The 25,701-nt window shown below is 32.5% G+C and overlaps 2 protein-coding genes across 2 annotated transcripts; both read left to right on the top strand.

Annotated features, from left to right (window-relative positions):
- The first annotated feature begins 3,747 nt into the window (after nucleotides 1-3,747).
- LOC139481278 (chymotrypsinogen A-like) lies at nucleotides 3,748-12,976 on the top strand. Its single transcript, XM_071264458.1, has 8 exons — nucleotides 3,748-3,826; nucleotides 4,987-5,046; nucleotides 6,118-6,134; nucleotides 7,246-7,433; nucleotides 7,768-7,849; nucleotides 8,736-8,916; nucleotides 10,425-10,585; nucleotides 12,668-12,976. The coding sequence occupies exons 2-8, from the start codon at nucleotides 5,013-5,015 to the stop codon at nucleotides 12,932-12,934; spliced, it is 930 nt and encodes a 309-aa protein (XP_071120559.1). The 5' UTR covers nucleotides 3,748-3,826; nucleotides 4,987-5,012; the 3' UTR covers nucleotides 12,935-12,976.
- An 11,773-nt stretch (nucleotides 12,977-24,749) lies between these two features.
- LOC139483090 (KRAB-A domain-containing protein 2-like) lies at nucleotides 24,750-25,328 on the top strand. The gene has a single exon (XM_071267122.1). The coding sequence runs from the start codon at nucleotides 24,750-24,752 to the stop codon at nucleotides 25,326-25,328; it is 579 nt and encodes a 192-aa protein (XP_071123223.1).
- Nucleotides 25,329-25,701: the final 373 nt, after the last annotated feature.

The raw sequence follows: 25,701 nt of genomic DNA, 5'->3' as shown, positions 1-25,701 counted from the left end.
AGGCTTTTTGGATTAACTTTTTTCTACTGGAGGTTACAAAATGTTTTCGGTTTTGACAAATGCATCACAATATGCATTCTTTTAAGTATTTTTATTTCATCTTTATATTGAATTACCAATTAATATCATTTTGGAAGAAAGAAAAAATAAAGGGAAAACATAAAATCCAGCGAACTGCGTCAGATGCAAGATAAAAAAAAAAACACCTCGGGCTATGAATCATAAAGTTGGGTTGCAAAACGATTGATTATACAAATTTCAAGACGTGTTTTTATCTTTTTGAAGTTTGTACACTGAAGAGTAGAACACAACGTGATAATGTTAACAGTAACAATTTGAATGCTCAAGATGTGGATTTCATCAATGAACTATCAATTTCTGTCAGATTTGAAAACCATTTTTTTCTCATTAAAGATTCAAGCATTTCACCATTTATAAACAATGAACAACTTCACTTAAGGTCATATACAATGATAGTTAGCAACCTCAATATTACAACTATTTAAGCAATTACATGTGTATACGGGTAAGTTCGTATATAGGAAACAGTTTTGACAATTTACGTAATTTTAAATAATATGTAAATATCACAACAAAGGCACTACTTGAATAAATCAACTTAAACGGAATTTGATCCAAAAACAAATAGCAATAGTGTTTGACGGATTTCTTTCATGCTTAATTCTTTATCACAAAGCCTTCAAATTCATTATTCAGCTAATACTATTTGTTTTTGTGATTTCATTAAGTGATATATAACCGAAGTCGTATACAAATGAATTTTACTTTAGAAAATAACCAAAGTGGCCCTATGAATTGATTGTTTTAGCCATAAGATGAAAAACTTTTGAAATAAATTATGAGTAGCAGTAGACATTTAATATTAGGGGTTTCTTTTCTCAGACCTGCATAAAAGGTAAGAAAAGGCAACAGTAGTATACCGCTGTTAAAATTGTCGTTATAAATCGATTAAGCAGAAGCAAATCTAAAACCGAGAGAAACACATCAACTATTAGAGGTAATCATCGGAACCATAGAAACATTGAACTGCAACAAAAACAAACGCCGACAAATGTAGAAACGGAAGTTTTGAAAGCTAAAAATTACATCATTTTGCATTCATAAGTTAATTTAATTATCATTATATAAATATATAATTAAATGCGAAAATGCTTACCTATTATGTTTCTCTTGACATGCAAGCTGTCGCATTTTGTTATATTTTATATACAATTATTTAAAAAATATACATGTACAAATTCTGAAAAAAATGTATTCATATACATGTTGTTGGAAACGTGATTTGTCAAGCAGAGAATACATCATCATGTAAATTGTTTAAACAAACCAAACTACTACAATGTTAATTACACTAATCGACTTAACAACCGAACATTTTTAATGCAACAATATTGTAAAAGATAGACAATCTATCTAATATTGGCTAATTTTGAATAACGACGATTAGAATATAAGTGCGATTTAAAATTAAAAAACAACATAACAAAAAGAATACATTTTAGCAAAACGTATTCAAAGCTTCAAGTGGAGGTTCATTAAGGACCAAATCAAATCAAGGCTTATTTTCTGGGTGTAATGTGATATGTTTTTTTATTTTATCAAAGTGAAAACGTTCCTACAAACATATATATGCATTATTGATTTAAGTTTCCAATGGAATTTTTGTCATTATGTAATTTCCTAATAGACTGATCTATAAAATAAAATACTCCATAAGTTTGCTCAAAGAAAATAACCTAGACATTCATATAGACATTAATAAAACTGTTCGGTTTTATTCCTTACATTAATTTTGCTGTAGAAATATGTCTGCTATTTTAGATAATTTTTGCAGAAATGACTTTTTCATCATCAAATTACTTCAATTACACTGATCTTGATATTTCGACATACAATTTGTTTTGAAGTAAGGTGAGCTTTTAGAAATAATATATTTTTGAATCTAAATTGTTAGTTCATAAATGATCTGTTGATTAATTAATAGTCTGTAACTGTGCATGTATCAAATATCAGTTTTCCATGTGACGATAAATCGTTACTGAAAATATCATATTGAATAGTTTTAAGCATGGTTTAGACATATGAATGGTGACATAGCGTATCATTCAGTTGTAAAGTGCCTGAGCACAGACTGTAATATGATAACCATAATGATTACAGTTTTGTCTGATGGAACCCAGTAAATGTCACATTATACAATCTTATTAGTTTTTGCTGCTGACCTTATAGTTTCAACATAGCAGAATTATAAACAACTGCTAAAAAAGAGGGATGCTAAGCCAGTCATTACAAGGTTCAATTTGATGAAACTTTCGGCCCTTAATATTAGCCTATATTAATATGAGTATTCGTCAATAAGTCTGAAACATAACAATAATGTTCCTGTAACATTGCAATAGTGTCTATCCAATGTCACTAAATAAATGTAAATCTAAAAGTGCTTAGAAAAGAGACTGCCATATGACAGACATAATGATAAGGAGATATTTTGATCAGAAGCTTTCCTTATTAATTACATTCAAACTCTGCGTAGGTCTAAGATATAAATGGTAAATGGAAAAGCGGTAATGCGTTTTGAAAGGTAAGTATATCCATAGCCTTGATAAAATTACTTTGGAGAAATAGTTTGCCCCGAGACTGCAATATCATGTGCATGCACAACTTGATTTTTAATAATATATTTCTGGTATTTGTACATAGTTCTTACAACCCCTGGTTCGATTTAAGTATTTGTCGAAAAGGTTATCACTAGCCCAGTTAGCCGACTTTTTTGTGTTGCCATAAAAAAAAATCAAATGCTCTTATTCTGTACTTTATCTATTCATGAGATGTTGAATTAATACCTGCATACCCTATCGTTTATATATGTATACGTAATGGTACCTGTTATTAACAGTAAGTTCATTTTTTCTCTCACGATATATTTTTCAGAATTCTTGTCCCGTAGCATGTTAAGACCCGTAGTTATTTTCAATATTGACTATTTCGTTTTGATTTACGTATATGTTTATTAATAATAGATTGAACGTCAATCTCTAGAACAGGAACGTCTTCTCCAAAAATCTTTTTCGACATGTGGCACTTCTCGTTATCCTAAACAATATTTCTGAAGTCCATATAGATTATGATATTTGTGAAGAGAAGTTACATTATTTGAATCCATATTAGACTTTATCAATATTTCAATGACTGTTTTCAATTTGGAGTATTATAAAACGTTCTGTTATGTAAACTAGTTTCAAGTATTTCTGTTTGTTAACAAATATGGAATATTAAGCAAACCCAATATTACACTTCCCGTTGCAATAATATCTTTCTTGTTTCTTTGTTGTTGATATCACCGAATGCGTACTCATTTTAGTTTAAACTATCATGGTTGATGCAAGCAGTGTAACAGGAACTGCCCACCCTTTCGGAGTACCAGAGTGTATCCCTGGTATATGTTTGGTTTCTTTTAATTCATGTTTTTGTTGTCTGCTGAAATAATGCGGAAATCTTTTCTTTTTGTGTATTGGTATTTGACTGTTTGTTTTCCTTTGACTGGTGGATTATTCCTTTTTGTATTGCTGCTTCATTAAATCACATTTGTATTACCTTAAAAATTTATTTATTTTAGCTTCCGTAACCAATGTCAATTGGTAAATTGTTATCGACGTGCTGACAAATTGTATGTTCAAAACAAGATGTAACAGCTTCAACAACATACCACGCACTACGTAGATGTATAGATGTATATAAACCTGGCTGTTCAGATCATTATATCATTACAGAAGAGGTAGATACAACGACGAACATTTCAATTCAGGTTTGTTAATTTATAATTATTATAATTTGTATTCTAAACAAATTCGCCTTAAACGGTGTTTTTTTTCTCTCTATTTTACAATTATATTATATAAAGAAAGGTGTTTTGACTGCTTTGATGAACGAGAAAATTTAAGATTTATTTAATGCAAGCTGTTAGCTTTGATATTTTATAAACTAATTTTCCTATAGATTACACAGACGATTGCAACAAATATAGGCAACTAATATATACTAGTACCTAAGTGGTTTTTTTTTCCTTTATGAACAACAGGTCTCTCTTTTGAAGAATTAACCCGGACGATACCAAGTTTCAATTAAATTTGCTTTAAGGCAAAAAATAATGACCTGGCTGTGTAATTAAATGCTACTCTAATTTACTTAAAACATTTAATTCGTTTGATTGTTATAATGTGCTGCAGTGGATACATAATCGTGTCATCTTTTTTTTAAGAATGAATCACAAAAAAATAGTCGAGCACATTGTAACTTTCGAAACCAATAATGTAAAATTTTGGAAATGTATCGCTCCAATGGAAGGACAATATCTGAGATAAATTTGAAAATACAAAACTCTTAATATTTTTTTTTAAATCATACATTGACCTATAACTATCTATTATTCGTCGTATATGTACATTATATTAAATATTGTGTGAAAATCATCAATGATGAACAAATATATAGCATCGTCTAAGGTTATCAAAATGGCAACTTCAATTAACATTTAGTGGTTATCTCCATTAAACGTGGATTGTGATTTTTTTCCTGTGTGAAAATATGCAAGTTTGTAAGTCAAAAGTAATTGTTAGAATAAAAAATAAAGAAAATGGAAAAACAGTTACCATCAGAGTATGCACCTTTCAAAATGTCTTTTTAATCTGCTATTGTACAGTAGGAATTATATTATTGTTTTGAATATTTTCCTCCCTGTTATGCAAACATTTATTTGGGGTGTTATTATAGACATAAAACCTTCTGACACCTTTTGGCAATACAACAGGTTAATTAAAAATTATTGTGAGAAATATCACAATAAGGGTGCGATAGTTTGTAAAAGTTACTGATTGATTGATTGACTAACGGCTTGAAGACATCAAGTCCATTAGTCATGAGATAAGGTAATTAACTGTGTAAGTTTTGATTGCTTTTCAATTTCAGACGTGTGGTTGTTAAGACCCATTAAGATGTATAAAGTGTTCCTTGTCAGCGTATTTGTCGGTAGGTTAATGATGTGATTATTCATTAATTGAAACGACAACAGTTTACATATTTTCAAAGACGAATGTATCGTTAATTGATTAAGAAAAGATAAGTCAAGATAACAAACCGAGGGATTCAATGAATTCCACAGAAACCGAACCATCGATAGAGTTAGCGTCAAATAGTAAGCATGAATCGTAAAATTAAATGTTTTTTAGGCTTATCAAATAATTCTGGTCTTAATGTAATCGAAAAGTGTGAACAATCAATTATTAAGTAGATATAGGAAGATGTGGTGTGAGTGCCAATGAGACAACTTTCCATCCAAATAACAATTTATAAAAGAAAATCATTAGAGGTCAATGTACGGCCTTCAACACGGAGCCTTGGTTCAAACCGAACAAAAAGCTATAAAGGGCCCCAAAATTACTAGTGTAAAACCATTCAAACGGAAAAACCAACGGTTTTATCTACATAAGAAACGAGAAACAAGAAACACGTATAAATTACATAAACAAACGTCAACTACTGTACATCAGATTCCTGACTTCGGACAGGTGCAAACATTTGCAGCGGGATTAAACTTTTTAATGGTATCAAACCTTTTCCCTTTTTATGAAACAATAGCATAACATCACAACAAAGAAAACCACACGATAAAAGGTATGTTTAATCAAAGCCAATGTTTAGACATATCCAATGCGTAATACTGTAAACCAACTTATTTTCGCGAGCGATTTATTTTTGCAAATTTCGCAAATTTCGCGAGTAGAAAAATAACGCGAATATTAATCGTCGCGAATATGTTATACTTGGATCATTGCTTATTGAACTTCAGAAAATCGTGAAATTAAATAGCCGCGAAATGGTATAAAAAGGGTAAAACGCGAAATAAGTTATTCGCGAAAATAAGTTGGTTTACAGTATTCAATACTGTTCAGGCCATTCTCAAGCATTCAGTCTAATGTAGGAATAATTAGCAATACTAATATTATTTAAACGCATTCGGATATTAATGCTTACATGTAAACTAATAGATTGTAATAATCATAATAATAACGTATACAAAACATTATGATGTGTTTGTAGTATTATACATGGCTACAGTGAGTATATGAATATTATTAAAATATTTGATGATAATAAAAACTAATTTCAACAGTTATTACCATGGTTCCTTATCAATGAACATCAATGTATTCGATATGATCAATTGTTTTATATATTGATTTTTGTTTAATCCACTTTCAGCTCTATTAAATATTTCGTGCCGGTCCGTTTATATTGATCAAGAAAGTCGGACTGCCCAAAAAGTAATTCAAACCGTCAGCCTAAAAAATGACAATCTAATTCAAGTCAATTTGAATCAACCACATCTGCCGCGTGCGAAGTTCAAAACTCAGTGTCGAAGTCCAAGTGCTATGGTTATTGAAATACGTAAACTACTCAGTCACTAAGCCTTCCGTTGACATGAACTATCTTTAATAAATTAAGAGTATTTTAATATTGAAAATGTACTGTTAATAAAATGTTGAACTATTTGACTTACTATGGGGTTCTATAAAGATAGCTTCATTTGGTTCAAATTGTCGACTTTTTTCGTTTCTATGTTTTGCATCGAGGATTCCAACTGTTTCAAGTGTAAGCGTCTCAAAGTATAGCCATATATTCTAGTGAAATTTTCAGGTGTGAGCGTGCCTTTACGAAATCTATTACAAAAAACGAATCGAACACACACAACTTATAAAATGTTTTAGCTATGTATAGGTACAAATCATCTTCAATTTTATATCACCCTTGATCTTATATAAAAAGAGTTTAACCGTTTTATCTTAGAGATCCAACTGTAATTTCCCCCACAAAATAACTTTTAAATTATCATTTCTATATATCAAACACACAAATTATGAAATTCGGGTTATCATTCAGACTAAACTAGGTGGTGTGATGATACTAGCTGTGTTGATGCAAATGGATAACTGTCTTTAAATTCTATTTTATTATGACAATTGTATAAACGTTATTAGGGAATTATTTCAATTTGGTGATGTGTTAATGACAATTTCTTTTTTTGTATTAAGAAGCTGTTTTTTCTTGGTGGTTTATTGATTAATAATTTAACATTTAAATAAACGAACGACTTTTTGGGGGAGGGGCTGTTGATAAAGAATATACAACGAAAACTTGTTTTTAAATTAGTTAGATATTACTATTTAGGTTACTACGGCTGCAAGTATAAAGATTGTTAATGGTGACAATGCGGACATAGAAGATCATCCATGGATGGTGTCTCTTCAGATAAGAAATGGTGGAGTAAATTTTACCCATGAATGTGGAGGAACAATTATTGACAAAAACTGGGTTCTTACAGCCGGACATTGTAATATCATCTTTCCTCCACACAAGTGAGCTTTCTTATTTAATATTTATATATAATCTTGCATTTAGATACAACGGGTACTAAATCGTTATAATTGTGTATAGGTAAACATTATCTTCCATGTTATAGCACCCTTGTTCAAAGTGTTTAACGTTTTTCTTAACTGCAAAATTGAACCCCAAAAAAATACTTTTAAATCAACACTTCTACTTATTAAACAAAGCCTTGTACATTTACCTTTTTTCATTCTATAAATACTGTAACAAAAAATAACATTTGGGATTTGACATTTGTTTAGATAAACAAGAATAGCATTTACTTTTGACAATTTTTTTAATATTACTTTTTTGTCATTTTAGGGCAAAGAATATGCAAATTGCAGCTGGAAGCTCGTTTAAGAGTCAGATGAAAGAAATTATACCAGTGAAAAAGTATTATATTGTATGCACTTTTATATTTGAGCTTTCGATTTTGAAATTTTATTACGGACTATCCTTTTAGAATTTTCTACTGGTAGTTCTGTTGTTTTACTTTCTAGTAGTTAATATCATATCCCACATTATATAGGAATTTTTGTGTTTTTACTTTTGACTTACAAGGAATCTATCAAAGAAAGAGTTCCACGAGCCTAATATTACCTAACTAATAGAATGTAAGAAAAACGTCCAATATATTTTTACAGATTCATTTCCCTGTAGTGTTATGTACCACCTTAAACGAACAGAAATTATTTTCGTATTCAAGACGGTAAATATTTGATATTATTGGTACATTCTTCAAGTTTCAATATTTAAACATTTCCTGTCCTTTGAAGGTAGATGATATCAACACTTGAAATTTAAGTCAGTTATTCAAATAAGATGTTATCGGTTAGCGTTTAGAATTTATATTAGTATTCAAATATTTTACTTGAATGTAATTTCGTTCATCTACGTGTATATGTTACGATGTTTGCGACGTGACCATACAGCAAGGTTCTTTCAATTACAGATATGATTTTATAATATTATAGTTATGAATAATTTTCATCAATCTAATCGGTGCAAATTTGTTCAAGATTGAATACACATAGAAGTTTTTTTTGTGACGTCAAAGAATTCCAGAATAATTTTTATGAGAAAATCAGCTTTCAAGTATTATAATACAATGTTTTGCCCAATAACATCTTAATGCATGTAGGAGAACATTTGTAATAGGGCTCAATACTGTCCAGTTTAAACAAGGTTTACCGGAAGTAAAATGTTTTTTTAATTGTTTATTTGTTAACATGGAATTACCCTGTTTGCATATACTGATTAACTGATTAATATATTTAATATTTTTCAAGCACGAAAGCTTTGACACAGGTAAAAATTTTCTTCAAAATGACCTTATGCTACTGGAGCTTCAGAAACCACTTACATTCGGGTCTACTATAAACAAAATCGACCTGGACACTAATGTAGGCCATAATTATACAGGAGAGGTGTGCACAATAACAGGATGGGGAGATAAAGATGCCGCAAGAAGTATGTTTTTTTTAAGCTTGAACCTTCAAAAGAAAAGGGCGAAAAATGAGAAATGAACATTCAAACCCTGTTTGTGAAATACTCCCTCAAACTGGTAATACTGGGGAAAATGATTTCTTAAGCTTATATTTTCACAAAACAGTAATGACTTATTGAAGTGTCATAGTATTATAGCGAAATATAGAAATTATATACACATAATCATTGAGAGTCATGTATAGATGATGGAATAGTTAATCCTTTTCTCCATTAATTCTATATATGTAAGCTGAAAACAAAATTTGTACATTTTAGGATGCATTTTATTTCAGTGCTTTTAGTGAATCGAAACTTTATTTGTTTTACAATCATATTCCTGAATCAACACCATAAACAGATATGTCATCATGACTTATAGAAATGAAAAGGCTAATTATTGTTATTCAAACAAATCTGCGTTCTAATCTGAATAATTATTTATCAAATTATAACATTAAACAGTCAAATATGCCAAAACGTTTTTGATTTTTGAATTCATTTTTCGTAAAATGTACGTAGACTGTAAATTCAATATAATAGTATAAATATATTTGAGAGAAAAAAAAATAATTCTTAGGCTTTATGATATAATTTGGAAAGAATATTGGGAAAAGGTATTTATATTTGTCTAATGTGTCTTCATATACACCTATCTCAGAGTTACTAGAAGAGTGTTCTGAGATTTATGTACTTATATGATAAGACTCTCAAACAAGTCATTATATGTATGTATCAAATACTATGTCTTATTCTTAAAAGTATCATTACTGTATTTCATTTGTTATTGATCACTAAATCCTATTCAAAATCCAGAACAGTATTTCATATAACCTAGTATATCCCGATAGAACCTAGTTAAACCGCCGTTTTCTCAGTAATTCCCACTTGACTGAGCAATGCTCATCAAACCCTTGTCATGGCCAACCCTGACCATTTTTTACCATTGTTCGAATGGTGGACAGGAAGCAATAATAGGCCACCCTCAGATCTTCAGCAATGAAAAATAACAATTCGTTTTAGTCAGCTATAAATCATCCCGACATGAAAAATGAGAAACAGTTCATAATGAAAGTAAACGCTTAATTTTCATCAATTTAATTTACTGAAATAATATGAAAAATCTCGGATAGTGGTAGTATAGAACATACAGTGACAAATTCGAACACACAATAACTAAATTTCACAACCTTTATTTTTTAAGTTGCTATATATTTTGACTATACAATTTAATCTGATTTTAGGAGGGAATTTCCCTGATCGCCCTGACTAGTCTGCTATAAAACATCCCGACATGAAAAATGAGAAACAGTTCATAAGAAAAGTAAACGCTTAATTTTCATCAATTTAATTTACTGAAATAATATGAAAAATCTCGGTAATGGTATTATAGAACATAATGTGAAAAATTCGAACACACAATGACTAAATTTCACAACCTTTATTTTTTAAGTTGTTATATATTTTGACTATACAATTTGATCTGATTGTAGGAGGGAATTTCCCTGATCGTCTACAAGTACATAGTATGCCTGTTGTTACTACTGAATACTGTAGAAGTACTTGGACTTTGTTTTGGAAGTATCCGTTATTTCCAGAGGCCTATTGGAACAAACTAATTTGTCTTCAAGACAATGATAAGGATTCTTGTCAGGTAAGTACATTTCTTTGATGGAAACCTTACATTCCTTTAGGTTAACGCAAACTTGCAAACCTTACATGCGGGCACATTTCATTATTGTATGAATAGTACTCTACAGCGTTATTCGCTTAACAAAGGCTGTCAAAACTAGCTAACGTTTTTTGCAGATGCCCGACTATAAATATACAAATTTATATTAATTATATATCATTCATCTTAATAACAGACAAACAATGTTAGACCTGTAAATTTGCATTCAATTTCTTTCTTCCCTCAACGGGAACTGAACTCATGCTACTGAGATATCGCGGCACCAAATCGCATTGCACTTTGCCTGAAGCGCTAGACCACTCATAATAATAAAGATTTCGGTGGCCTATATATACATACATGTGTATGTGTGTTTATGGGGGCATTTAGATCAAATTATTAATTCAGATCTATTTTGTTGCATATGGTGTATCGTAGTTTCGGCAATCGTCAATGGCAGTCAGCATAGCTTAAGAACATCTGTTGTTCAGCCTGCTAGTCAAATGCCTTTTGTGAAAGTATACTTTTTTCTTTTTTTTTCCTTTTAGAAAGACATTTTTTGCATTCAAACGAACAAAATTGCAGGTTTATTATACGCACTCATAGGGTTGTACGTTATTTTCAATTTAGACTTATTTATAAATTTTCGCTTGTGCTTGTGTCATATTTGCCTTCGGGTAAATAGAATCCGTTCATCCTATTTCGACTTTAAAAAAAATCAAGAGTCTATCCCCATTTAAGTTAAATTGTATTTTCTTGGAAATACCGTTTCAATTCCTAACATCACGGAAAACAAAATAATTTAAAAAATCCGGATAAGATTTTTTGCACCTCATGTCTGCGGTTTACTATCTTTTCTGAAAGTGTATTGTTTTTGTTTGGTATCAAAATAATAAAGTTTAGAAAATATGATGTGGTATGATTGCCGATTCGACCGCTCTACATAAAAGACCAAATGACACAGAAATTAACAATTATAAATCAACGTACGACTTCAACAATGAGCAGAGCAAATACCACATAGTCAATATACAAATCCACAAAATGACAAATTTAAAACATTTTAAACGAGAAAACTAACGGCCTAAAATGAACGAAAAACAAAAATAATACATCAACAAACAAAGTACAGATTCCGGGGACATGTACATATATACATAATGCGGCGGGGTGAAACAGGTTAGTGAGATCCCAACCCTTCCTCTAACCTGTAACTTGTGGTGAAACAGTTCAACAGAAGAACGAGCTATAAAAATCAGTTAAAAAAAGCTAGTTCATTCTTATGTTGTACTGTTATACTACTGTCCCAGGTTAGGGCAGGGTTGGGATCCCGCCGCATTATGTATGTATGTACCTGTCCCATCGCAGGAGCCTGTAATTAAGTGGCTGTCGTATGTTTATGTGTTACATATTTGTTTTCCGTTCATTTTTTACATAAATAATGCCGTCAGTTTTCTCGTTTGATTTGTTTTACATTGTCACTTCGGGGCCTTTTATAGCTGACTATGTGGTAGGGGCTTTGCTCGTTGTTGAAAGCCGTACGGTGACCTATAGTTGTTAATTTCTGTCTCATTTTGGTCTCTTGTTGAGAGTTGTCTCATTGGCAATCATACCACATCTTCTTTTTTATATTACTTATCAGATGGATATAAATAGAAATATCGCCATGGCTGTCAGTAGTGTTCAAGAACATCAGTTGTTAACCTGCTAGTTAAACGCGTTTTGCTAAAATATACTATTTCACTTTTTTGGTCTTTTGGTTGTGTGTGCTGTATTCATTCCCCTCTCAAATACACCCACACACAAATATAAATACGAGGTTGATATGCCGCGTCATGCTCGACCACAAGTCTAGAACCTTGCGCCTGATAAGATCAGTCATTAAAATAAAATTCTTTGGAATATAACTTTTCAATTGAAAAAGCTATTGATGATGTTCTTGTAATTTAGTTTACTTAAGTCGTCGATTAAAGTTACAGTTGCGACTGGTCTTATACACAATGATTTAAGATTGTGTGCATGCCTTCTCTCATGTTCAATTTTCAATTATATTTATTTTTTCAGGCTGATAGCGGTGGACCCGTGGTATGCAGTAATAAACTTGTAGGCGCACTATCATTTGGTAGTACCCCTTGCGATGGAAGGAGACCAAGTGTGCATACCAGAATTTCTGCTTTCTTGGACTGGATTAAAGACAAAATGAATACAAAAAATAACAAGAATCAGAAGGATAAGAAAAAGAAGAAAAATGATAAGGGAAAGTCAGACGGAAAGGGAAAGTCAGAGGGAAAGGGAAAGTCAGGGGAAAAGGGAAAGGGAAAGACAAACTAAAATAAATAACCCTAAAGTTGAATAAAGAATATAAGTAATGCATTATGTTGTTGTTGACTTGTTTCAAGAGTACATTAAAGAAGGAGGTGGCGTCACTGAAATTATGAATACGATCACACAAAACTGTGGAGAAGTCTCGGCTTAGTTATGAACGTATTTATTAACACTTTTCAACTTTGTATATATGGTTGAAATGTTATTTTGCAAGTCTCTTGATATTTTGTTAACCACTGCCTAAATGATTTGTAAGAGTAAAACTCAAAGACCAAACTCAACAGAATAATCGATATTTGTTTCACATTTAGAGGACGATTATGATGTATGATTTAAAAATGGAAACAGGGAAGATGTCAAAGAGACATTAACCCGACAAAAGAGCAGAAAACAGCCACCAATAGTTCTTCAACACCCCGATAAAATATAACAACCCCAGGCGTGCATCACCTGGCCCCTAAAAAAATTGTACTTGTTCGGACGTCATACCAAACTCATCATCCGAAAGGATGGACGAAAGATACCAGTGAAAAAGTCAAACTCATAAATTGAAAATAAACTGACAACGACATGGCTAACAATGAAAGGACAAACATACAAGTAATAGTACATAAGAAATAACATAAAAAACTAAGGACTTACCAACATAAACCCCAATAAAAACTTGGGATGTTCTCAGGTGCTCCGGAAGGGTAATCATATCCTGTTCCACTTGTGGCATTCGTCTTGCTGCTCATGTTAATGCAAACCCGGTACACAAGATGCGCGTTTCGACTTCATTTGACTCATCAGTGACGCTCAGATCAAATTGTTTATAAACAAAAATTCTCAAAAGTTGCGCCAAAATACGGCTATGGTACTCAATGCTAGGATAAGAAAATCATTAGTATTTCGAAAATTTCATATAAAAAGACCATATAATCGATATTCATGTGAACATCGAAGTATTGGCTACTGGAATGATGGTACCCTCGGGAACGAAATGTACACAAGCAATGGCATCATCCCAGTGGTGTAAATATTTGTCAAAGGTACCAGGCTTATAATTTAATACATCAGACGTGTGTTTCATCTACACAAAAATTTAAATTTTGACGATCGTATTGTGATCGTGCAGATAGCAGTATAGTCTTAGTACGGTCATGGTGAGGTCTTTATTATCGTGACTCTGCCTCTACTTCTAACCCTACCACAGAATAAGCGTGGTCAGAACTTGGTTTAATCGTAGCGGGGTTTGTGATAGGAACGTAATTAGGACGTAGAAAGAAACAAAGATTTACATGTTCATGCCGCTCATACTGCGATCTCACCACGATATAAATTTATTTTAGATCACGGTGAGCTTGGTGCGATCGTGGTCTAGTGGGACAGCTTAATGCAAAAGACTACGAGAAAGATCTAAATTTTCTTAGGTGTTCTGTACCCCCTAAAATGTTCACTTTAGCCTTCCTCTACTCATTCGTCTTATTTATTTCTACTAGCTTTGTACTCAGTGTGTCAACCTTATATTTGAACCAAAACATCTGATAGATGACGTAAAAGGCTAAACCATTATTCACTGCTAAATAAATTACCTGAGTACGATTATTGACCTCACTATTTCTTATTAGTGTTGTCGGATAATTGCAGTTATGTTTGTGTCGTTAACCTCAACTTTTATTTAACAATAAATAAGATTATTCTAAATTCTCAATCTAGCCGATTTGGAGAAGGGAAATCGAACTGAGAATTTTTCAATAAGTTTCTAGAACTTTTATATCGAAGGAAATTACGTTTGCTGTCATATTGACTTATTTGTCATGTGTATAGCTCCTATATCTGTGATTTTAACAAATTTTGTCAATTCACGATTTTCTTTATCTATTATCGTATTCGTAAATGCAACGACAGTTACACTCAACTGACGATTTAACCGTATTACCTTTATAACGATCTTATCTTACGGATGTTTTTTGCTGTTTCTCTCTATCTTCAATTTTTTTTTCCGAGAAAAAAAATAGTATTCATAGTCAATGAAGATGTCAGACAATTTCAACAATGCTACTTATTTGTATATAATGTTTACACATACAGTTTCTCTCTATGTATTACAACTAATGTGAAAAGCCAAAATGCCAAATTTGGAGAAACGTTAAAAAGGCAGTAACTCTTATAGGTTGTCGACTTACGTTTTGTTTTGTTTTATTATCTTCTGATGGTATTAGAATTATCCTGTACCTGCTTCTTTAAAGCAAGAATTTCTTAACTTACGATGAATAAAAAAAATGTACGTTGCCGAAGAGAAATAACTTATGGTAATATTTTATTGCTGATTCATGTTATTGAACTTGTTTATAGATCTTATGGTGTTGTTGGGTGTTTCATTCGCAAACCAACAACTCGATTTCAATCGTCACTGAGTAATAATAGCAATTATTACAAGTCGACTTTCCATTCTTTTGAAAGTTAAAGAAAATATGTGTATATTATACTGCAATGTTATTGAACGTCGTACTGGAGGTTGGGAAGAAGCAAGATACCAGTGGTATAGTCAAACCCATAGCTCGAAAATAAACTGACAAATTCAACACACCATGGGTATTTTCTGATGGTTATATTCTTTCCAGTAGTGTATTTACGAAATTATTTAAAGTACACTAAAATTCGAAAATAAACACATTCATACTAAAACTAGTCTGCTCTCCTCATATATATAAGATGTATGATAGTTAACAGTAAAATCCTTACGGACAAGGTTGTGTTTGATTATCATATGATGAAGACATAATCTTTCAATAAATTTAATTGAGATCTGGAGCTGACATGTCAGTAACTGCTAGTAGTCCTTTATTCATTAATGTATCATTGTCATTTTGCTAAGTTTATTTATTACAATTTCTGCCATCGGAGTCGGACTTCTTCAAAGCATGGTTTTTGATTTGAGCGTCACTGATGAGTCTTATGTTGACGAAACGCGCGTCTGGCGTACTAAATTATAATCCTGGTACCTTTGAAAACTATTTACACCACTGGGTCGATGCCACTGCTGGTGGACGTTTCGTCCCCGAGGGTATCACCAGCCCAGTAGTCAACACTTCGGTGTTGACATGAATATCAATAATGTGGTCATTTTTATAAATTTTCCGTATAAAAAACTTTGAACTTTTTGAAAAACTAAGGATTTTCTTATCCCAGGCATAGATTACCTTAGCTGTATTTGGCACAACTTTTTGGAATTTTGAATCCTCAATGCTCTTCAACTTTGTACTAGTTTGGGTTTATAAATATTTTTGATTTGAGCGTCACTGATGAGTCTTATGTAGACGAAACGCGCGTCTGGCGTACTAAATTATAATCCTGGTACCTTTGAAAACTATTTACACCACTGGGTCGATGCCACTGCTGGTGGACGTTTCGTCCCCGAGGGTATCACCAGCCCAGTAGTCAACGCTTCGGTGTTGACATGAATATCAATAACGTGGTCATTTTTATAAATTTTCCGTATAAAAAACTTTGAACTTTTTGAAAAACTAAGGATTTTCTTATCCCAGGCATAGATTACCTTAGCTGTATTTGGCACAACTTTTTGGAATTTTGAATCCTCAATGCTCTTCAACTTTGTACTAGTTTGGGTTTATAAATATTTTTGATTTGAGCGTCACTGATGATCGAGTCTTATGTAGACGAAACGCGCGTCTGGCGTACTAAATTATAATCCTGGTACCTTTGAAAACTATTTACACCACTGGGTCGATGCCACTGCTGGTGGACGTTTCGTCCCCGAGGGTATCACCAGCCCAGTAGTCAACACTTCGGTGTTGACATGAATATCAATAATGTGGTCATTTTTATAAATTTTCCGTATAAAAAACTTTGAACTTTTTGAAAAACAAAGGATTTTCTTATCCCAGGCATAGATTACCTTAGCTGTATTTGGCACAACTTTTTGGAATTTTGAATCCTCAATGCTCTTCAACTTTGTACTAGTTTGGGTTTATAAATATTTTTGATTTGAGCGTCACTGATGAGTCTTATGTAGACGAAACGCGCGTCTGGCGTACTAAATTATAATCCTGGTACCTTTGAAAACTATTTACCCCACTGGGTCATACACTGCTGGTGGACGTTTCGTCCCCGAGGGTATCACCAGCCCAGTAGTCAACGCTTCGGTGTTGACATGAATATCAATAATGTGGTCATTTTTATAAATTTTCCGTATAAAAAACTTTGAACTTTTTGAAAAACTAAGGATTTTCTTATCCCAGGCATAGATTACCTTATCTGTATTTGGCACATTTTTTTGGAATTTTGAATCCTCAATGCTCTTCAACTTTGTACTAGTTTGGGTTTATAAATATTTTTGATTTGAGCGTCACTGATGATCGAGTCTTATGTAGACGAAACGCGCGTCTGGCGTACTAAATTATAATCCTGGTACCTTTGAAAACTATTTACACCACTGGGTCGATGCCACTGCTGGTGGACGTTTCGTCCCCGAGGGTATCACCAGCTCAGTAGTTAACACTTCGGTGTTGACATGAATATCAATAATGTGGTCATTTTTATAAATTTTCCGTATAAAAAACTTTGAACTTTTTGAAAAACTAAGGATTTTCTTATCCCAGGCATAGATTACCTTAGCTGTATTTGACACAACTTTTTGGAATTTTGAATCCTCAATGCTGTTCAACTTTGTACTAGTTTGGGTTTATAAATATTTTTGATTTGAGCGTCACTGATGAGTCTTATGTAGACGAAACGCGCGTCTGGCGTACTAAATTATAATCCTGGTACCTTTGAAAACTATTTACACCACTGGGTCGATGCCACTGCTGGTGGACGTTTCGTCCCCGAGGGTATCACCAGCCCAGTAGTCAACGCTTCGGTGTTGACATGAATATCAATAATGTGGTCATTTTTATAAATTTTCCGTATAAAAAACTTTGAACTTTTTGAAAAACTAAGGATTTTCTTATCCCAGGCATAGATTACCTTAGCTGTATTTGGCACAACTTTTTGGAATTTTGAATCCTCAATGCTCTTCAACTTTGTACTAGTTTGGGTTTATAAATATTTTTGATTTGAGCGTCACTGATGAGTCTTATGTAGACGAAACGCGCGTCTGGCGTACTAAATTATAATCCTGGTACCTTTGAAAACTATTAACTGTGTGTATTGCTTGTGTTTCTTTATTCTGCATAGGCTAGCTTTATAGGGGGAGGAATGATATGTCACAAAACATGTTTATCCCCGTCGCATGTTTGCGCCTGTCCCAAATCAGGTTTCTCTGGCTTTTGTTAGTCTTGTTTGTTTTCTAATTTTAGTTCATTTATATGTTTTAGAATTTAGTGTAACGTTCATTTTCACTGATCTAGTACACACTTTAATTTCGGGGTCAGATTAGACCCACATCCGGTTGTGAGATTTTCTAGCTGCGTTGAATACCAATTGGTGGACTTCGGTTGTTATATGCTTTTTTTTTGGTCGGGTTGTTGTCCCAATGACATATTCCCCATTTCTCAATCTTTCATTAAATTATAATAAACTTAGCAAAATGACAATGATACATTAATGTATCATTGTCATTTTGCTAAGTTTATTTGTTACAATTTCTGCCATCGGAGTCGGACTTCTTTAAAGCATGGTTTAACTGTGTGAATTGCTTGTGTTTCTTTATTCTGCATAGGCTAGCTTTATAGGGGGAGGAATGATATGTCACAAAACATTTTTATCCCCGTCGCATGCTTGCGCCTGTCCCAAATCAGGTTTCTCTGGCTTTTGTTAGTCTTGTTTGTTTTCTAATTTTAGTTCATTTATATGTTTTAGAATTTAGTGTAACGTTCATTTTCACTGATCTAGTACACACTTTAATTTCGGGGTCAGCTTAGACCCACATCCGGTTGTGAGATTTTCTAGCTGCGTTGAATACCAATTGGTGGCCTTCGGTTGTTATATGCTTTTGGTCGGGTTGTTGTCCCTATGACATATTCCCCATTTCTCAATCTTTAGAAAAAAAATGAACATTTAATGTCATGCTAATCATAAATACATTTGGAGATGTGTTATGACTACAATGAGATGACTATCCACATATGTTTATTTACAACATATGTATCATGTCTTTTTCATATATATAAACATGTCTTAATGTAGAGGCAATAATTGCAATTGTGTAGGGAAAATCTATACAAACAAAACAAGCAAGGCAATACAAATTTTGACCTACAATTTATAATTTAGCTCAGGACTATTTTATTCATTTACTGTATATCCAAAACATCTTTACCACATTGTACAATATACTGATAACTAAAAAAAAAAATCAAATATATTTTCAAGGGCACATTTGTAATGACTAAAATAATCAGTAGACTGAAGTCACAAAACGAAAACCACATCTGTGTTCTTATATGAAATCTGGTAAAAAAAAATAGCAGTCTTAAAATGTATTCTAACTTAGATTCATTAGTCATGATAGTTAAGTAATTTGCATGTAGGTGTATGAAACTGATACTGTAATTTGGTGGCCTGAGTCGTTTAAAGTATTACGAGACAGCAAAATATCAGGTTAACAAAAGTTTGGAATAAAGAGAAATTAAATATGACAAAAAAAGCATAATAAGTTATTTCACAATAAACAGAATAACAGATTATTGCAATTTATGAAGCCCAACAGATTGAAAAATGACATGGAAGATTGTTCTCTTTTTATAGTATGAACGCAATTTAAAGCCCGTATTGATTAACAGTAACATGGACATGTCATAAAGGTTAAGACAAAAAAGGAACAACAACCTTGACAGGTTGAATGCAAGTCTTTTTTTGAGATATTCATAATTTAATTACGACGAAAGTAAAAATATTGTATAAGTACTAGATTTGGAAAAATGTTGTCTTTCATTCCAAGGTTCTAATTTCTAAAAGTCACCGAAAGCAACTAATATAGGTGGCAGGTACCAGTTTTGGTGTACCAGAACATGTGTCCCACGCAGAAATTATGTTATAGTTAAGTATTGAGGTATATAACTGCATCATGTGGACTGAAAAAAAAAATGAATGTAAATTCTAGGCTACTGTACTACACAAGTAAGTAGTTGCATACACAGGTTGGGGATTTCCTTCACATATAGGTCCATTCAGATGTCAAAATTGTGGTCTCCTCACTTGACGGCATCCAATCAAAGTGGGGAAAAAATTCAGTTTTATGTAAACAAAAATATCTTGAGATTTTGATGGTAAGGATAGGTTCGGACAAGGCTCTAATTCACTGAATATCCTTTCTCTCTTGAATTTTGGCTAAAATTCTTGTCGGCTTTTGGCAGGATTCTGCAGCTGGTGAGGATTAGATTGGTATCAGATCATCACATTTTTTGCGTTATTTGTAATGCATTTATAAATTTTTAAATCTCCATGCTGGACAGACACCCAAATTTAAAGGTTTTCTACATATTTACATAAGCACGCACACATCTTAGTTCCTTGAAACCATACATTTTATTTGTATATAAGCTTGAATGAATTTTCAAGAAAATAAAATCATAAATCCATGAAATTCTAAAGATTTATTGTAAAATAACTGGTTTCTGCCACCATAACATTATTATTTTCATGCAAAAAAATAGAGCTATGCCTCTTGTGATAAAAGACTTCACATTTTATCTTTTCTCGTTAGACAAAAAAAACACAGATAAATTAATTAAATGCATTTTGCCAACAATTTTTCATCATTATTTTACCTTATATTTCTATAATCAAATTCAGTGTGACATCTTGTGTGTAGGAAAGTACAGTAAGTAAAACAGTTTTATATAACAGTTAAAAAGTATAAATTGACATTTATTGAAACATAAGAGTATAAACATGTAATTCATAAGTTAACGTATGTTATACACTTATCCAGGAATTACTTTTAGCCCGATAATATACTCTTACGAAATACTCTTATCCTGGAAATTTCATTTTTTTCAAATAAATATACTTAAAGTGATAACAAGCGGTTCTATTATTTGAGATCGTAAGTTATATTGATGAATTGTATTTTTCAAGCATTTACTATTAATATTGTTACAAATTCATTTAAATAATACCGAAATAGGAATCATAGCTGCCGAGATCTAAAATAATGTCTCTCGTGTATCTGTTACCCCCTTAGAAAACTTGAAATAGGAACCAGCTCTAGTTTGCGCTACTTCCAAAATCCGTAATATCAAGATGAAGTTTTCAACAATATTGATGCTGTTCAACTTTTTATTATTTCTTCTGATGAAAAATGTCAACTCCCACAAAGATGAAAAAGAAAAAGTATGTATAAATTATTTGTGGCTTTTTTTAATTGATAAAAATCTGGCACACACAATTCAGATCTATTATTCGTAATACTAGTGCAAGTAATATGCCGAAATCGTTTTGACAAATAAAATTCACTCGTGTCAGAATAATTAAATCCAAATGATTAGAGATAAACACGGTACATTTTTGTAACTTATAACGCTCCAACCATTACCCAACTTATACTATTTGATTATATTGACATGTTCTCAAATACCGAAAATATATTGTGGGGGTCCAAGAAAAAAACTTTATGGTTTGTCGAGGAAAAAAAAGTGGTAAAATATCTTAGCTATAAGGTTTAGATAGGTAAGTGTTCTAAACCTAATAAATAATTCAATCTATTATTTTTAACATCAAACTCTTACATTATATGACAATAGGACGATCATTTTATTTTGCGAGGGTGTAAAAGGAGGGGGGATTGAAATATGTGTAACTTAAAACTTTTTTCTTTGTGAATAAGAGAATAGGAGTGGAAACAATACCTTCAACTCGATATTTCAATTTTGACGGTGATTAAACAGTTGTAGCAAGTAATCAATCAGAGAGTACAGCCTCAAATACTGTACAGCAACACCAAAATTATCACATTTTTTATTTTTATTCTGTGATTTTATAATATTATTTTAGAGGGTACACCGTGAATACATATAATTATACATAAAAAGGAAATAGCAGATCGATTTGTTTGAGCGTTCTCGTATTTAAATGAACTCCTGGTAAACTCATATACTAGTATATTATTTTTTTTTTCCTTTCCCAATAACTCTACAATTTACAAAAACGACGGATTTTTTTTTACTTAAAAACGTGTTTTCTCATTTAAAAGTGTATTTTGATACTAATGGACTTTCGTATTTTCCTGAAATAAAAATCAAATAATTTAATAGTATATTTTATACACTAACAGTGTTTACAAAACAATTTTGAGCTAAGCTATAAAGGTACCACCGCTCTAAACCCCCTTTGTTTGTTTTAATGTATCGAAATCAGCAGTATATGCAACTGAACCTACCATTACAAAATAAATAAATCTGTCAACAACCAGTCATTACTAATTAGCCTTCAAATAAATAATGTGAACGGAGAGTCATTAACGACCTTCTAATCTAGCATCGTGTTTCAAACATTTTAACTTTCTTCAATAGGTTATCATACCATTAAAACTAAATACAATATGCAAAATTAAATTTAGAATGGAAATGGGGAATGTGTCGAGGGAGACAACAACCCGACCATAAAGCAGATAAAGGCCACCAAGGTCTTCATTGAAGCGAAAAACTCTCACACCCGGAGTAGTTCTTCAGCAGGCCTCAAGACAAATATGTATACTAGTTCAGTGAAAATGGACGTCATACTGAACTCCAAATTATGCACAAGAAACTGAAATCAAAAATCATAAAAGACCAAAAAAAGCCGGAGGCTCCTGAATTTGGACAGGCGCAAAAATGCGGTGGTGTTAAACTGTGAAAAAAATAAAAATTAAATTCGTGATCTCGAACCAAAATTATAGTCTATAGAGGTCCTAAACAGGCTTCTGTTGTTAACCGTATCATATGTATACTAGTTATGTATATTAACTATGACAAGCTAAGCTCGTTTATATAGATATTAATGCCTTTACATCTAAACATGAGCCAATTAACTTTACGACAGCCAATATCTGTATTATATGAATAATTTGTCATAATATTAGCCCAATAATGCTAGATCTGAAAATTTGTGGTAGCATTCTTTCGTTTTTCCCTGCCTGCGATTCGAACTCATGCTACTGGAATATCGTGACCCTAAATCGCCTAGCACTATGGCCGATGCGCTAGACCACTCGACCAACTAGACTCTATAATAATACGGCCGGGTGTTACCTTTCCTCGTCAGTTTGTTTTATCTAGCGTCGTAACATAGTACTTTAGTAAATAACGTCCAGTGGCAAATATTTCATGCGTTTTCATGACAAGAACAATTTAATAACAAATGCAGTAGGTAGATCTATGAAAAAAAACCACCCGGGATGATGGACATGGAAATTTTGACTGCCACTAAAAAATGGAGGTATATTGGATAGGGAAAGAAATTTTGCCTTACAACATGCCACCTTCGGAATCCTCAACGAGTTGTTGCATCTGTCCTTATCGTGCAAAGAGACTTTGAGCGTGGCACTCTCTTTACACTAGGCATTGAATATAACGTCCCCATTCTGACCGGACGTGACTGCAAACTTGTACATCCCACACAGCCAAACGGACGCACAACTTCCTTTATATACATGAATCTATTGAGGCGACTCAAGTAGACTTTGAAACATAAGCGTCTTACTGTCGGTCGGAATATAAACGATATAAAGCAGTCTAAATTGAAAACAACGTTCATACCTATAATTGCGTTTGATAAAAACCTCAAGCTTTATGCGTGTGCATGCAAAACAAATTTCTTAGTAGAGTGTTCTAAATACAGCACAAACATTTTCCAAAAGATAAAAAAATATTATATATTTTAACAAAACGAATTTGACTAGCAGGTTGAACAACGGTTGTTCTAAAACAGCACTGACTGCCATTGGCGATTGCAAAAAAAAAAGGTGTAACAAAATGGATCTTATTATAACTGTATTACCAAACAGAAAACAATTAACCTGCGGAAAAGATGGTACTCCGCAAACATGAGGTGCAAAAATGTGTATGCATAAACAAATCTGAATTGAAAACAACGGTCAAATAAAATACAAATTTTGATTGCGTTTGATAAAAACAACGTATGCAAGCCAAACAAATATTTAGGTAGCGGGGTCTAAATACAGCACACACAATTTTTTCTGAAATACCAAAAAAGGGAAAAATGTTTAACAAAACGCATTTGCAATTGACTATTCGTACTTGTCCGAACATACTCAATTGACATACTAAGAGTGGTTTCCCTTTTAAGTATTAGAATTTTAGTGAAACCTCTTTTTTTTCTGAACGCATTCTAAAATAAAATATAAATATTAACAAATGAAAGAGAAGCGTTTATAGATCCCCTGAAAATTACGATATCGTTTGGATGTCATTACCGTCGGCATATTTGTTACTACCTTTATTAAAAGTTTGCTTTGTCCTCATTTTCCTAAAAATTAAAGATTATTACTCAACAGTGAAATCATAATTCTTTATTTTCAGGGACAGAGAAGAAGGACTCCTAAGTTAAGTTGTTCCGACTATCGAGTTTTGATGAATCTGTTGTCAAGGAGAGAAGTTATTCCAGTGAAAGAAAGGAATAGTCTGGAAAAAAGACTATATAAAAAGATAAGTCATTTCAACTTTAGAACGCAATCGATAATTGATCCGTATTTAGGTAAACAAATGAACAGGATTACTATTGATGGGAAAATTGTTCTTCCATGGGAGGAATTGGAAAAATGTATAGAAAAGTTTTATGCTTTAAGCAAAGCGGACGGGGCAAGAAAACTGTACCATCAAATTAAAGAACATTACTTTGGATTACTATGATTCAAAGATACATATCTAATAACGATATGCAGAGACAAAAACGACCATTATTTTCAAATAAAGCACCACTTATACCTGTTGATGCCAAAAAACCAATGGAAAGACACCAAGTTGACCTTGTCGACATGCGAAAGCTCATAGTGGAGAAAGACGATGTTTCTTATGAATATATTCTGTCAACAATGGATGTGTTCACGAGATTTGTGTGGTTGCGACCATTGTCTGATAAGAGCTCGGAAAAAGTTGCTGCTAAGCTACGGGAGATATACTCGGAATTCGGAAACCCTAAAATATTACAGAGTGACCAAGGTTCAGAGTTCAAAGGTGTTGTTACACGTCTCTGTAAGGATATGAACATTAAATTGATATATAGTTCAAGTTACCATCTGCAGAGCCAGGGGAAAATAGAAAGATCTCATGGGACCTGGAAAGACAAAATTCGTTTTGATCTAATTAATTCAAAATTCGGAGGCATTTGCGATTGGGTGACGAATCTTCCTAGTTTACAAAGTATTTACAATAATGCGATTCACTCGTCTTTGGGAATATCACCTTATGAATGTTTATTGGGAATCAAACCAAATTCTGTAACACAAAAAATGTAATTTCACAAATACACATTTAGAAGACATAACAATTGAATTTGCAAACGAGGAGTCGAATATGACATTTTTACCGAGTGAAGACTGTGCAGAAAGAATGAGGCACATTGAAAAAGTTAGAAGTCAGGCAATTAATATTTCGAAAAAAGCTAGCGCAAATATGCAGAAAAATGGTTTGTCAAAATATCCACCATCTGAATATAATATAGGCGATGAAGTATACGTAAAATTGATAGGCAAAGACGAAAGAGTGTATAAAGGAGGCTCATCAATCGCAGCGCCAAGGGTATTAGAAGGAATTGTAATTGCGACAAATAAAGATCTACATAAGTACAAAGTTAAGTATACAACGCAGGAGAAAACAACTTCCAGAGAT

Source organism: Mytilus edulis, chromosome 7 (genome assembly GCF_963676685.1).
Source record: "Mytilus edulis chromosome 7, xbMytEdul2.2, whole genome shotgun sequence".
Taxonomy (NCBI): Eukaryota; Metazoa; Mollusca; class Bivalvia; order Mytilida; family Mytilidae; genus Mytilus; species Mytilus edulis.
Note: the sequence above shows the minus strand (reverse complement) of the source record. Positions and strands in the feature narration are given on the sequence as shown.

Excerpts from the sequence above, each read along its gene's own strand:
- LOC139483090 (XM_071267122.1), top strand. The coding sequence starts at position 24,750 with ATGCAGAGACAAAAACGACCATTATTTTCAAATAAAGCACCACTTATA.
- LOC139481278 (XM_071264458.1), top strand. The coding sequence starts at position 5,013 with ATGTATAAAGTGTTCCTTGTCAGCGTATTTGTCG. Across the intron at positions 7,850-8,735 it reads CAGTGAAAAAGTATTATATT|CACGAAAGCTTTGACACAGG; the intron begins GTATGCACTTTT and ends ATATTTTTCAAG. Across the intron at positions 8,917-10,424 it reads AGATAAAGATGCCGCAAGAA|GAGGGAATTTCCCTGATCGT; the intron begins GTATGTTTTTTT and ends ATCTGATTGTAG.